This window comes from Echeneis naucrates, chromosome 16 (genome assembly GCF_900963305.1).
Source record: "Echeneis naucrates chromosome 16, fEcheNa1.1, whole genome shotgun sequence".
Classification (NCBI taxonomy): domain Eukaryota; kingdom Metazoa; phylum Chordata; class Actinopteri; order Carangiformes; family Echeneidae; genus Echeneis; species Echeneis naucrates.
The window spans coordinates 16282117-16296517 of record NC_042526.1 but is presented as its reverse complement, the minus strand read 5'-3'; the positions used below and the strand labels follow the sequence as shown (position 1 = coordinate 16296517).

Here is a 14401-nt window from a genome sequence, read left to right as displayed (position 1 = left end):
ACCTTTTAAATTAAATCACTGTGGCTATCTGTCCTCTGACAAGCTTGCAGCTAGTCTGGCAGCCAGCTCAGCTCAGATGCCTATGTTTGGTGCCATTTGGCAACCTCTGGAATATTTAAATGCCCTGATGAATACATAGCCCCTAGGCCTGACTGCTCAGACTGAACACTGAGTGTGCTCTGACATGGTCAGCATACACTAATGGGACAGTCCTGTGCATTCATCCTACAAAAACCCGGCGGTATGCCAAAGGGGACCCGAGGCTGGGTGTGAATGTAGTGTGGCTAAAGATCCAGAAGGTAACAGGCCAAATATCTGACTGGTGCAACATCTAATGTGTCCATCAGCAGCCACTTATACTGCCAAACTGTCCTTGAGGAAGAGATGGAGCCGCTGCCTACTCACTTGTTGCAAATTGCAGTGCTTTGCTTTGGATAAGCCTAACATCTGTAGTACATTTTCCAAAGGAAATGAGTCTCGGATGAGGCTGGTAGTCCGGGTTCACGGTCAGAGGGACCATCCATTTTCCAGGAGCTCAGCAGCTGTGCCTACTTAGGCATGACTGTGAACCCGTGTGTGCTTAGCTGAAGCTGGAGAAGATCCACAGCTGAGTGACTGCAGCGAGGAAAAACAATCCAGGATGATGAGACCTGCACGCGCGCACAGGCACGTGAAAGCTGACGTTGAGAGCACGGGAGCTATCCGTGGTGCTGAAAACGCGGCAACAACGCGGCTGTGAATCTATTCGAACGGACTCTTCACGTCCTGATAACGTGGGTCTGGAGCCCAACACACGCTGCCTCAGATCCCATCGGACACAACAGTGCTGTGTTATGGAACACAAGAGACATTTCATTGATTATGGTTATTTTGGGAAAATGTCAGTAGAACGGTGTAGCCCATTGATGTTGACCTTTTATGCCGTGCAACTCTCTTCGACGGCTGCACAGGCTGGTGCAATTCCCAAAAAAAAAAAAAAAGACAAAACAATATCGATCAAAGTGTGTTGCAAAATGCGTATATTTATTTCTCTCAACGAGAAAAACAAAACAACAAACGGAGAAACCGTAATATTGCAGTCATTTTGGTTTGCCAATAAAGCATGGGCAGGGGTTTTCTATGAGTTTTTAAAAACAAAGACATTACTCTTTACTCTTAACTCCCCAGCCTGACTACTGTCACAGTTGTTCTATCTTCCCTATCTTTTTGTGAATATCCTACTATAGAGACCGACTGGGAAACTTCAAAAGACTTTGCACTAATGGGACTTTAGAAAAAAAAAAAACATACACGTACACATCACGACCTCTAAAGAAAACGAGCTGCTTTATTGAGGACAAAGCATCTTAGCAACATTCGTGGTGTGCGAACACACACACACACACTTCGGAGATGCCGCCTACTTAGACTACCATTACGCATTGATTAGTTCCCCCCACAGAGAAGCAGCAGAGGAATTTCTGGGTGCAGATAAAACCACTCCTCTATCTCTCTCCCCCTCTCTGCATATGATTTTCTCTCCTCTCTCCAGAGTCGGGGCTTGGTGGTGAAAAGGAGGAGGAGGGGGAGGGAGGGTGGTCTTGCAGTCGACGAGAGGAACAGGAGTTTTATTGAGGAGTAGCTGCAACGAGAAACGCATGCAGCTGAGCGCCGTTGCCTTGCGGCTGGCAAGAGGGGACGAATAAAAGGGAAAGGTCGCGCTCGGACGAGTGACCGACTCTGCTGTGAAACTGCCGTTGAATTGTTTAACTTGTTGATGCGACGTTATTGTGCCGTTTTCCCCTATCGTCTGGCTGCAGTGACAGATAAATGGGTGGCGGAATCGCAAGTCTTCTTTTCCGAGGATAGGTAATTCACTGAACTCCCTTTGGATGCAGTTTAAAGAGCAGCCTTCCCTTAAGGTGGGTTTTGTTTTTTCTTTGTTTTACTTAGATTTTCATTGAAAAGAAAAGCATTCCCTAATATGGGGGGGTGGGGGGGGTGACGTTTTCGAAAGCCAATTCATATTCTGCCGCAAAGTAGGCATCCATAACTGAACAGTTCCACTGTGGATAAGGCTTGGGAGTGATACACACCAGTGCTATGCGCAGTATCGGTGGGAGTCAATGGGTCTGTGTGTTTTCTTATCACATTGTGTGGAGCCTGTTAACCATCAGCGTCTCTGTCTCCCGTTCTTCCTGCAGATGCAATTCATCTCTGGGCCATAGCACTGTGATAACCGGAGCAGGGTCGTTTTAAACACTACAGGTCAGCATGGCAGCAGGTGTAGCGGCATGGCTCCCCTTCGCCCGAGCGGCAGCCATAGGATGGATGCCCGTGGCGAGCACCCCGATGCCCATCCCTCCCCAAGACAAGAGGAAAGCCCAGGACGGACTCATCATCCTCAACGTGAGCGGGACCAAGTTTCAGACGTGGCGGAACACTTTGGAGAGGTACCCGGACACTTTGCTGGGCAGCACGGAGAGGGACTTCTTTTTCCACGAGGAGACGAACGAGTACTTTTTCGACCGCGACCCGGACATCTTTAGACATATACTCAATTTTTACCGCACAGGGAAACTTCACTATCCGCGCCAAGAATGCATATCCGCGTACGACGAGGAGCTCGCCTTCTTCGGCATCATCCCGGAGATCATCGGGGACTGCTGTTACGAGGAGTACAAAGACCGGAGGCGCGAAAACGCAGAGCGGCTTCAAGACGACGAGGAGCTGGACATGAACAATGACGTCACACCGGTGAATCTGACGTTCCGGGAGTACCTGTGGCGGGCCTTTGAAAACCCCCACACCAGCACCTTAGCCCTGGTCTTCTACTATGTCACGGGCTTCTTCATTGCCATATCAGTGATGGCCAACGTGGTGGAGACGGTTCCGTGCGGAACTTTGCCCAACAGGTCAAAGGAGGTTTCCTGCGGAGACCGGTACGCGCTGGCCTTCTTTTGTTTAGACACTGCGTGCGTCATGATATTCACAGTAGAGTATCTCCTCCGTTTAATCGCAGCGCCCAGCCGCTACAAGTTCATGAAAAGTGTGATGAGCGTCATCGACGTGGTCGCCATCATGCCTTACTACATCGGCCTGGTCATGACCGACAATGACCAGGTGAGCGGCGCCTTCGTCACGCTGCGAGTCTTCCGGGTCTTTCGGATTTTCAAGTTCTCCCGGCACTCGGCGGGGCTGCGCATCCTGGGCTACACCTTGAAGAGCTGCGCCTCCGAGCTTGGCTTCCTCCTCTTCTCCCTCACCATGGCCATCATTATCTTTGCTACGGTCATGTTTTATGCAGAAAAAGGCTCCACAGCCAGCAAGTTCACCAGTATCCCCGCAGCGTTTTGGTACACCATTGTCACCATGACAACACTGGGGTAGGTGGCTGCAGTCCATAAAACCCTATAAGGCTCTTCCGTTATAAATCAATGTCTCTGCTGGCTTATTACACCCTGAAACACACACATTTTTTTGTAGCAAAACACGGTCCAAGAGAAGCCCTGAGTTTCTTAATTAAAACAACATGTAGTCATTAAGTATTTTTCATCTTTCTAATTACTGAGGAGTAAAATTAACTCACTGAAAGACACAGAAGATAATTAGCACAATTTTTTGGCCAATGTTTGAAGTGATTGTGCAGTGGCCACAGGTGTGCATTTATTGGGCATATTAACGGGCTCGAGCGCCTCCTGGCCAATCAGAGGGCAGCAATGATTTGCTTTATAGGGGCTTCTGTGCACCATTCACTGCCTATCAATGAGCCTGCACGCCAGAAACAGCCCTTATCTGAAGGTTTGGCCTCTTCCCTGCCTTTTTTCCAAGGTTTTTGTGTTTTTTGTTTCTTTGTTTCTTTCTATCTTTTTGGGGGGATGTAAGAGCTCTATTTTACAGGTTTTACGAAAATAGTTTGGCCACTCAACAGACAGTAGAGGTTTTTAAAGGAAAAAATAAAAAAGAGAATCCTCCTCATAGGACTCAAGGAAGAAAGGCTCATAACTGGCCAAGACCCTGCATAGACCTTTTACAAGCTAAGCTCAGGCACAAGTGCAGCGATTGAATTAAAGGCAAAGTACTTAAAAGAAAATGTTACACACACACACACATACACACCATTCCTCTCCCTGCATTGCCTCCCCTCTCGCTCAGCCTCTCACTCATTCTCTCTCAGCTCCTCTCGCTTCCTTTCAACGAGGTACAGTAAATGTTTGAATGCTAATTTCATGCTCGTGAGCAACATCAGCTGCACTATGTGCTGATGTAGCATAAAATAATTAAAGGCGCTTAAGACGATTACATCAAATTAATTTGTATTGATGAACGCACTCAACCGCTCAGCTGTTGGCTGTGGGTTATTATTACTATTGTTATTAATACCATTATTCACCCCAGCTCAGCAATATGGGGCAGTGCGCTTTCCAAGGTGCTGAAAAGTTGTGTGGTTTAGCCAAGTGTAGCTGCCATTTGGCTTTTATCTGTTAAAGTGAATACATTTAATGCAATGTTTGGTTGCCTGAAGCAGGATTACTAGTTATAAAATAGAAAAATAACAATCAAAGCATTCTTAATTTGTGTGTAAAAATATCCCGGTGTTGCTTATTTTCCCACTGCTGCATGTGCAAGGTTGTGCACAGCCACTCAGTCAATGTTAGCCCTCACGCCCTCCACTGATGGCGCAAAAATGAAGTGCTGTTGAAAAAATGTTTTCTTTTAATTTCAAAGTCCTAACATCCCAGATCAAACATTGCAAAACAAATTGCCAGTGGCTGTGTGTACTCTTGTGTGTCCATTCTTGCCCATGTGTCTATAGGTGTGTGTGTGTGTGTGTGTGAGTGTGTGTATATGGCTCTAAGTATATGCTTGTGATGTGGAAGGCAGAATTCTATGAATATAAAGTTTAAACATGCACCTTTCTCCGTAATTTCCTTTTACGTTAATGAATATAATATGTAAAGCAAATAAACAAATTTATATGTTTGACTTTTTGACAGTCAGCCTTGTTTTTGTCTGGCCTCATATCTGCATTGATGCAGCCACTCTGCACCTGGTTATGCCTCAGATCTGCACGCAACATGTTATTACTATTCTTGTTTATTATGTAAAATATCTATCACTACCCCAAAACTCCCTCATCTCCTCTCATGCTGTGGTGGGTTAGTGGATTCTCAGCGACATACAAAGGTTCCCTCTGCAGTCACTCAATATCAGTCAAACTTGCGCTCACCCTTGAAATGACCAGTGAGAGGATAATTAGTGATATGCATGATCTGATGATGGACGCTGCCACGTCAGATGAAATGCTGCATTGGTCGGATTCAAAGCATGGGTGAACAATGAGTTGTGTAAGAGGGTGTATTATTTATCTTTGGGGTGCAACAAAGGTGTTGCTGCATCCAGCTAGGAATCCCCTTTGTGTTGCTTAAGATGGATTTGAAAAAGATGTTCTGTCGTGCCAGTACAAAAGTGAAATGTCCGTGATAATGGGGACATTCCTGTCACTCCGTTGTGAACCATGACAGCCTGGCTGACAGATCTGCAAACAGAACTGAATCCTTACAGTGGTGCAGAATGCTGCATAGTGGACCACCGGTGGAGAGGCTGAATACCCATCACAGAAAGACAAAGTCGCCTCCTTCTCATGATTCATCATTGTCTGGGAATGTGTTTTTAAAAAACACATTTCTTGCAACGGGTTTAGAATTGAATTGAATTGTGGTTGTCATTGTCTACAGAATAGCTTCACTGGAGTGAGGGAAATGTCTGTTGTTCTCTCCTCTGGTAACCTTCAAATCCTTATCTGATCAGGGGAAATGAGGTATTCTGACAGTTTGTTTCAGAGTTCGGCGTGCAGAAAAATTGATCGACGTCTAGCAAACACTTATTTATATGAATGGGGTAGGATTTTCATTTGTTGGCAAATAAGCTCTTTAAAGACTAGCGGTGGTGCCACTGCTGTAACCTCCATTTGAAGCCTGTGAAAGCATTTGATTTCATTCTGACAGTCAATGATGCTTTATGCCTGCATGGTATCATGATGCCTTTCCACTACATATATTTTCAATTTCCCTGACTTACACCCTGTGGAAGTAAAGACAGTGGCGTGCGTTCTCTCCCCCGCTGATGGCCCATTGATTGTGCTTAAGCAGACGTGCAGACATTGGAAGAGCAGGGGCTCCTGTTCAGAGGAACTTGGCAAGCAGCCTGAATGAAAGGGAAGGGTGCCTGGAGACCAGTGGAGAATCAATAGCACTGTGCAGCTGTGTGTCATGCCTCTGTGTCTACTGCTCTGTGGCACCAAACACAGGGCAAGACCCACTTATCCCTATTTATTTATTGAGCCTAATCTCTGTGGTTGCTTTCGGACCCTGTACAAAGTGGAATTAGCTCTGTGAGAACGCGTTTGCAAACAACTTCAAGAAGCGGGAGATTGGGTGTACATTATGAGCTCCTTATCTGCGGTATAGTGTTCACCAATATCTTTGAGATGTCTTCTAAGGTCCTTGAATATACTTTCAGGATGTGATTTAATATTGTCTATTCAAGGCAGCAATAGATTCCAACATAAAGATAGCACTGCACTTTATTAGACTGGAATCAGACGATTCAGTGTTTGCTTGGTCTTATTTTCTCTGATGATCCACACACTGTCAGGGTGAATTAGCTGCAGAAGGAGTTTTTGGTCCTTCAGATCTTTTAAGTGATTTAAGGTGTAATGGAGTGCACTGCTGAGAGCAGCTGTGAAAACAGTGGAAGTCATGCGCAACCCACAAGGGAAGAGGAGAGAGGAGGACAAGGTTTAGTCTGGCATAGAGGCACCCACGTTCCTCTGGACACAGACATTACCTTTGATAGACACAACAGGCTTTAGCTTCCGACACAAGCATGTTCTTTTCAATCACGCACACTTAACTCCCAATCCACATGTCAACATCCTTGTTTCAGCTACTGCCTCTGGATAATGCTGAGAGGAACGATCATTCTAATTACAGATTTGTTGTGACATTTACTGTGTGGATTATCCTATAGAGCAAAAAACACGGCGGCGCACTGTAGTCATTCAACAGATGCCGAATTTATCACCATGTCATTTGTCTGTTCTACAGCTCCACCCTCCAAATACAACTGGAAAGGCTTGGCAAGTGAGCTCTATAAACCTCTCAGGATAGGATTTATAAGACAGAGGAGGCAAGGTTAACAGACACCAGGGTCACCATAGGGCCCATAAACCACCACAAGTATAACCATTGTCGTGCTTGTCATATTTGACACCTTGGTCCCGTGGCAATCAAAGGCTACAATGCAAAGTGTTGAATTCATTGTTAGATGTGGTACAGAGCAAAGCTTTCTAAAGTCCAAACCCTTCATTGTAGGTCAGATTTAATTGAAATCTACAGAAACAATCTGGAGGGTGCTGCAATGCATCTGTGCTCATGAGATAACCAATGCTTTCATAGCAGTATAGTATTCATGTGGTAGGATAGGTTACCCTGCAGAGGATTGTCACTCCTTTTTTCTTACAATTGATCATGACAGTCAGCGAGTAGGTTTGGTGTGTTTGATTATGTATTGCAATGGGTGTAATTTTTGTGTTCAGTAGAATACATTACACCACTTGGCATTGTGTATGTTATGCACATTATGAAAATCAGCAATCCATTACGAGCAATGTGATGTATTACTGTGTAAAGCAGAAGTGGCTGATGTGAGATGTGTAGGTTGCCATTAGCCTGTGGGCTCACAGTGTGCCTCCAGGTGCTTTATTGGGGAGGAGAGGTGATGCTAATATGAGGCTGGTATAATGGTCTTGAAGTGACAGGTTATTTAATGAGGGGAACCTGGCACTAAAACGTGTGCTATGCGAGCTTCTTTCTGTCCATGCAAATGACTGCAAAATGGAGGCGTGAGAGTGAGGGGTGGGAACAGGCAGCCTTCTTCAGGGAAGATTAAGATCATTATAGAAGACAGAATCCATGAAAAAGACAAAGATCCTCTTTTTGTATGCCAGACTGAAAAAAGACAGCCCCTATTTTTCCTTTATCTTTTGTTCTCATCACTGAAAACAATGGCAGTTTGAGATTTAAATCTGTTTGTGGAGGTATGAATTGAATGACTTATTTACATTTTATAGGAATTCATATATTCCGGATTTATTACACAGAATTGATGTTCTTTATTATATTGAACCTTCAAAGACTTTGCTATCTACTCCACATAATATATATATTAAATTATAATTATAATTACATGTCAAAAAGAAAATGTCAGTCAACTATTTATATTATGGCCATCTGGTAGGTTGATTTGAGGATACTGTGTGTGTGAACTGACTCTAAAAGCAGGCATGCTTCACTGCGGATGGTCAGGTTGATAAATAATCTATACGACAAGGACAAAATGGCTGTCCTTCCATTTGATTCGATTTCTTTGACAACCTGTCTTCGAGGCAGCACCAATAACACTCATTCCATGCGGGGGGCAGTGGGAGGGGTTTTCATTAATTCACTTTGAATGTGCTGCATTAAGCAGGGAAATAGACTAGCATGTTATGGACTTGGGTCTGGGTAACGTAGTATGAGCACATAAAATATGGTATCAGAGTTTTTTCACAGCTCAGCATTTTCATCTTCTTCTTTGTATTGCATGCAACATCAAAGATTAATGTAATTTTCCAGAACAAGAATAAAGTTACACTGAATAAATGCAGCATCCCTGCATTAGCAAATAAGGAGATATGTGGGGAAAACATCACCTCGATTTCATTGTTGTTAGAAAGCATTTGCTCTACCTGGCTCGGCTTCCATCCAATCTAACAGCCCCGACACTCTGACCCAGCCTGAGTGAATGAATGAGATGAGGAAATTTTGCCTATTATGTGACTGTGTCCTGTTTTGAAAATTGATACAGGGGCATGAAAAAATATGAGAACCTAAAATGTAATTATTTTCTCCATCATAAATGCAATTCTGATGTCACAAGTGTAGACATATACTTAATAAAACAAACAATTACAGTTTTTCATGGTCATACTGAATACAACCATTCAAACTGCTGAATGAGAAATGGGGAGATCCTTGGATTTCTTAACTAGGTGAAGCTCCAGCAATGACATTCAGGAGGAAGTTTTGACAGTTTTTCTGCTTTCCTCTGGAATCATCCTGCATCAGCTCTATTGTATTGACCAGGCCTTTTTCATTGATGGCTAGTCATCTGTATCAGCTAACTTCTACTGGGCTTCAGCAGGTCTACAGCTAATTTTGCATGAAACATCATTGGACCTAGACTTTAAAATGAATTTTCCCCTCAATGCCAGGGTGCTCTCCAGGTCATTCATATTGCTGCATGTTTTTCCCAAACCTAGGTTTCTTTAGTCCACAAAACATTTCCCGGTGTAGTTTTTTTTTTTTTTTTGTTGGAGAGAGGCAGCTTTTTCTGTGGTGTGCCTAGCAGGACACCATGCAACCATGCACCGTTGTCTGTACATTGTAGACTCATGTACAACGATGTTTCAATGATTCCTTCAAGCTGTCTGCTGTTACTCTGAGGCTCTTCAAATTTTTGGATTCATCTGAACTGGGTACCCACTTTAACGAAGGGTAGCCGCTCAAGTCAATCATCTCAATTCAGACAATTTGAGTGATCAGTATTTAAACTCTTTATGATGAGTTTGTAATCAACAATTCTTGATCCTAGACTTTCTGAGGTCTCTTTCTCATTAGGCATGGATCACATCAGCAGATCTTTCTTGAATGCCAAAGTCAGCTCCACTCAATATATTTAAATGTCTTTTTCTGGAAGTCAAAGTATTTTCAACCCACATCACTAATTCTATCTCATTGATTGGACTCTGGTTTGGTAAGTCCTGACACCAATTAGCTTTTGTTAGTATCATTAGCAGGGCAGCATGGTGGTGTAGTGGTTTGCGCTGTCGCCCCACAATAAGAAGGTTGTGGGTTTGATTCTGGGCTGTGTCCTTTCTGTGTGGCTCCTTCTCTGGATCTGTGTTGGTTTCCTCCTACCATCCAAATACATGCGTGTCTAGGTTAACTGGTGACTCTAAACTGCCCATAGCTGTGAGTGGTTGTTTGTCTTCGTGTGTCTTCGACTGGCAACCTGTCCAGGGTGTACCCTACCCCTTGCCTGGGATTGGCTCCAGCAGCCCCAAAACCTGGAAAAGATATCTTTTTTCCACCAAGAAAACACAGAGAATGTTTGAAGTTCTCAATATTGTCAAAAACAACACAATGATTTTTGTATTGTCACCTTAAATACAGTTTTTTTTCTCCATAAATTTAGCTCAGATGTAGATCTGGTTTTACTTAAGGACAAATGTATACTTAAATTCAGATATTTCCAAAAATATCACTTATTCACAATCTTGCTGCTGTATGTTGTAAACATATTGGCTGTAAAATGTAGGCTATGTCATGAGATCAGTGGATCAGATATTGTGTGCAAATGATGAACCCGAGCCAAACTGTTATCTCCTCCTCTAGTGCAGCAGAGCTTATTTACATAGTCGGTATTAACATACAGATGAAACTGGCTTCGCTGGTCATGGAGATTGGTATGCAGACACACATAATGCCTCCTCATCACTTTGTTGAAATGTTCAACAATCTTCTAAGTGGATTCTCTTTAGTTTAGTCATCTGGTTTACACTCTGCTTGCATCAGATCCATGCAATTACCATGCCAGGCCAAGATAAAAAAAATATGTTCAGTGGAGAAGAATTCAGAATTTTTGTTTTGTCAGTTAATAGGGCCTGAGGTGCTTACTACCATGGTACTATTTAGATGGTTTTGCAAACACAACAAAAATCTTGGTACCATCACCATCAGTAGGCTACCCCTGAATACAATTACATCAACTCCATGCACTGCTTTCAACATTATATTATTGTAACCATAAATTAAAAGGTTTTTAGTTATTTGTGATTGTGTGGACTCGATTAACTAACAACGTGATCATCATGTGCAAGAACACAAATATGAATATGCAAAACAAGACTAAATAGTTAGAAGTGATTTCCTTTGGAGGACATAGTACTCTACAAAGAAGTGTGCCTTTATGGTCATCTTAGATGAACCAAGATGAGAAGATCTAGTCTTTGTTGTTGACAGCTTTTATTATAGCTGTAGAGGGAGAGAGAGAGACTAGAGGACACGCAGCAAAGGACAATGATTCAACCCCAGGCAGCTTCAAAACTTTAACTTTAATAACGGCTTTAACAAGTAAGCCACAGATGTGCCCATTGGAGGACTTTAGCACTGTGTTACCAGCTGTGCATGCCCTTGCCATTGCTTTCAAACACATGGCTCCTGTTACCTAGCAACCAACACAATTGATAACTTTTATTCACAAAAACTTGTGGTGTTTTGGCCCATCTTTGTACCTTCAGTTGTGAACTGAACGGAGACCCAATAAGTGTCCAATCCTTTGGCTCTATTGGCTTTTAATAGTGCTGGCTTGTTTTAATTAGCAGTGTGCAGTGAATCTTCAGATCTTTTATACCACCCATTGGAGCCTTTGTTGAGACACGGCAAGTCCTGTAGGTAGCAAACCACCCACACATACAACATACAACCTATTAACAAATTAAGAAAATATCTTCACCATTTGGATAAAACATATGTGGCAAACAGCACAACAGATGTTCTCCAGATACTGAAATTATGATTTGATGTTCTTCAACATCTTTGTTATTCATCTACAGTCATATTCAACCTGATGAACAAAACTTTGGACATTTGCAAGATTTCTTTTTCTTTCTTTTACGTCAAATTTGTGAATGCTTCCTCATTTGATTGCATTTTATTTATTTGCACATAATGTTTTTCCTAATATCATCAGTGCTGTCAGAATACTCAAAGTCTTTACTCCTGTTATTTCTGAGTTCAGCCAAGTAGCCCTGTAAATCTACAATAGGTTGCCTTAACACTTAGGTTTTCATTTGGATAAGCAAGCAAGAGCTATTGTGTTAATTACTACGGGTACTTTGGCAGGATTTAGTCTTTTCTGTACAGTGCTATGCTTGCAGTTTCTCATGCTAAGCTAAGCTAAAGTAAACCAGTTTCTGGCTGTAAGGTGGCTTAATTTTACTGCTCAACCCTGGTGGTGGTCCTTTCAGTAAATCCTCCAAAAATCAACATAGGACATTTGCGCTGAGGAGGTAAAAATCCTCTGGTTACCATAATGACAAGAGCAAAAAAGTAAGATAAGTGATTAATATAGACCAAAGTCCACAGAGGGGAGAAGTTTGGGTGGACAGATGAGTCAACAATAACCAGTTACCGAACAGGTCACAGTGGACCAATGAAATTATTCAAATTGAATTAAACGCACCCACACTAAATTCTTAAGATCAGTCATTTATTTTACGCTTCATGCACACACCCTTATCATGGAAAACACACAAAGCAATGCATATGATGCAGCTTTCAAGTTAAAGTCGATCAATCTGGCGAAAAGACAAAATCTTTCTGTGTAACATAATTCCTGCCATATGCCATTTCCTCCCATATTTCTGACACAACTGCGGCTTATAAAAAAGTGCGGCCTATATATGTACAAAACAGTTTTTCTCTTTAAATTTAGCGGGTGCAGCTTATAGAAAATAGTTGGACCAACTTAATTGAATTGTTTCAATTGGTAACACCTAAATGAATTAAGTTCTTTGAAATTAAGTTAATGAGTTAGATTAACACAATTGATTTAAGTCACATGTACGTAATAATTCAATTGTTCTCAAATCAACATTTTGCATTAATCCAACTTAAAATTAAGGCTTAAAGTTAAAATTTAAAAAAAAAAAAAAAAAAAAAAAAAAAAAAAAAATATATATATATATATATATATATATATTTTTTTTTTTTACGTGTAACTGAACACAACAAATGGAAGGAAGTATGTCTGGAGAAAACAATAAAACTTCTGCCAAACCCATTACAAAATCTGTGTAAAAGCATTTCAGCATAAAAAAAGGCCCAACATCTGAAAGAGACACATTTCTTTACATGCTATACGTCCAAACACCATTGTTCTTTCACAGTATGGCACTAGGCCGTTAGTTGGCCCAGAGGAGGAATATATTGTAGTGTGTTGTTACTGCGAGCTTTGAAGTTTGCTATACATATTATGGACTTTGGGGGACATCAGCTGATCAAGCTGCATGACGACTTTTTTGGGAGCACTTCAAAAGTGAAGCAAAGAGGTTTTGGATAAGCTAGGTTGAGTGCATAAATCAAACCTAGAAGCAGGGCACAAGCTGAGGCAATCAAAGTAAGTTCATGCAATACTTCCATGCCCTCAATGGCGATGCAAATGTCTTCAGGTGGCTCCTGCAGTACTTCAGCCTCCTTTCAAATGTCAAACACTGCCATGGTGAGCTGCTCCAGGTCCATCTGAGCATCATCTGTTCCAGAGTCCTACAGAGGGGTACAGGACACAAACGCAAATCATCATTGGCCTCACTTCTTCCTGTGATGAAGTTTTTGGGTGATGTACCAATACGTGTTATGTGCTGGGCTATTTCTTGGCTGGGTGTCACCACAACCTGCAGAGAGAGGTGAATCAATCTGACCATCTAACTGTAAGCAGGAAAGATAAGGTTTCCCAAAATGTCAAACTGTTCCCTTGAACTTGTATAATCAACTAAGCCAGGCAAATCCTTCTTACTAAAAAAAAAAAAAAAAAATCCATCCAATATGTTGCATATTGTTGCTGGGAATTACATTATGTACAATATGGCCATGATAATAAATACAACATGTCAGCAATCCAACCATGGATCAGGTGTTATGGTTGTTCTAAAAGTTCAGAAAATCTCTCTTTTATAGTACACTAAATCTAGGTCCCTTTGACAAGATGTGCTGACATGCAAATAACTTACAAGATATCCCTTGATGAGGTCATCTCTGTCTTCTCCCAGGAAGATGGTGAGGGCTTTCAGCACACATTCCCTCCGAAGATTAATGTCCACAGTCGAGACCAACAAATGTTGATTAATTTTATTGTTCTAAATCTCATAAGACAGACATCCTTACTCTTATAGCTTAACGCTTACACTTACTTTATTTAAAAATAGATAGTCATTTACAAGCCCGGAGATTCATTAAAGAAAGGGATGAGGTCAGTGGTGTAGTTTTTGAGTCGCAAAAAAAAATTCATGCATTTGAAAGCCATTAGCAGCATTGGCCTGGCTATAATTAATGTATTTATGGAGGATACAGATATATTGTGACAGCCCTCTAAGTTGTGAACAGTCTCGTTTGATGGTACAGATTTACCTGGTCCAAAGTGTCCATGATGTCCGAAGTCTTTTGGTGTGTTGCTCCTCCTATGGCACGGGTGACTTCGATCAGCTGACTTGAGTGCATGTCTCACTGGGCCATGAACTTCTCCTCAAGAGGAACAGCCA

At 42.1% G+C, this 14401-nt stretch overlaps 1 protein-coding gene across 1 annotated transcript in view; it reads left to right on the top strand.

The window, feature by feature from the left end:
* The first annotated feature begins 2253 nt into the window (after positions 1 to 2253).
* The window catches only part of LOC115056826 (potassium voltage-gated channel subfamily D member 2-like), a 34563-nt gene continuing 22415 nt past the window's right edge, over positions 2254 to 14401 (top strand). Inside the window, exon 1 of the mRNA XM_029523560.1 lies at positions 2254 to 3365. Coding sequence (XP_029379420.1) covers positions 2254 to 3365 — 1112 coding nt within the window. The remainder of the gene's footprint in view (positions 3366 to 14401) is intronic.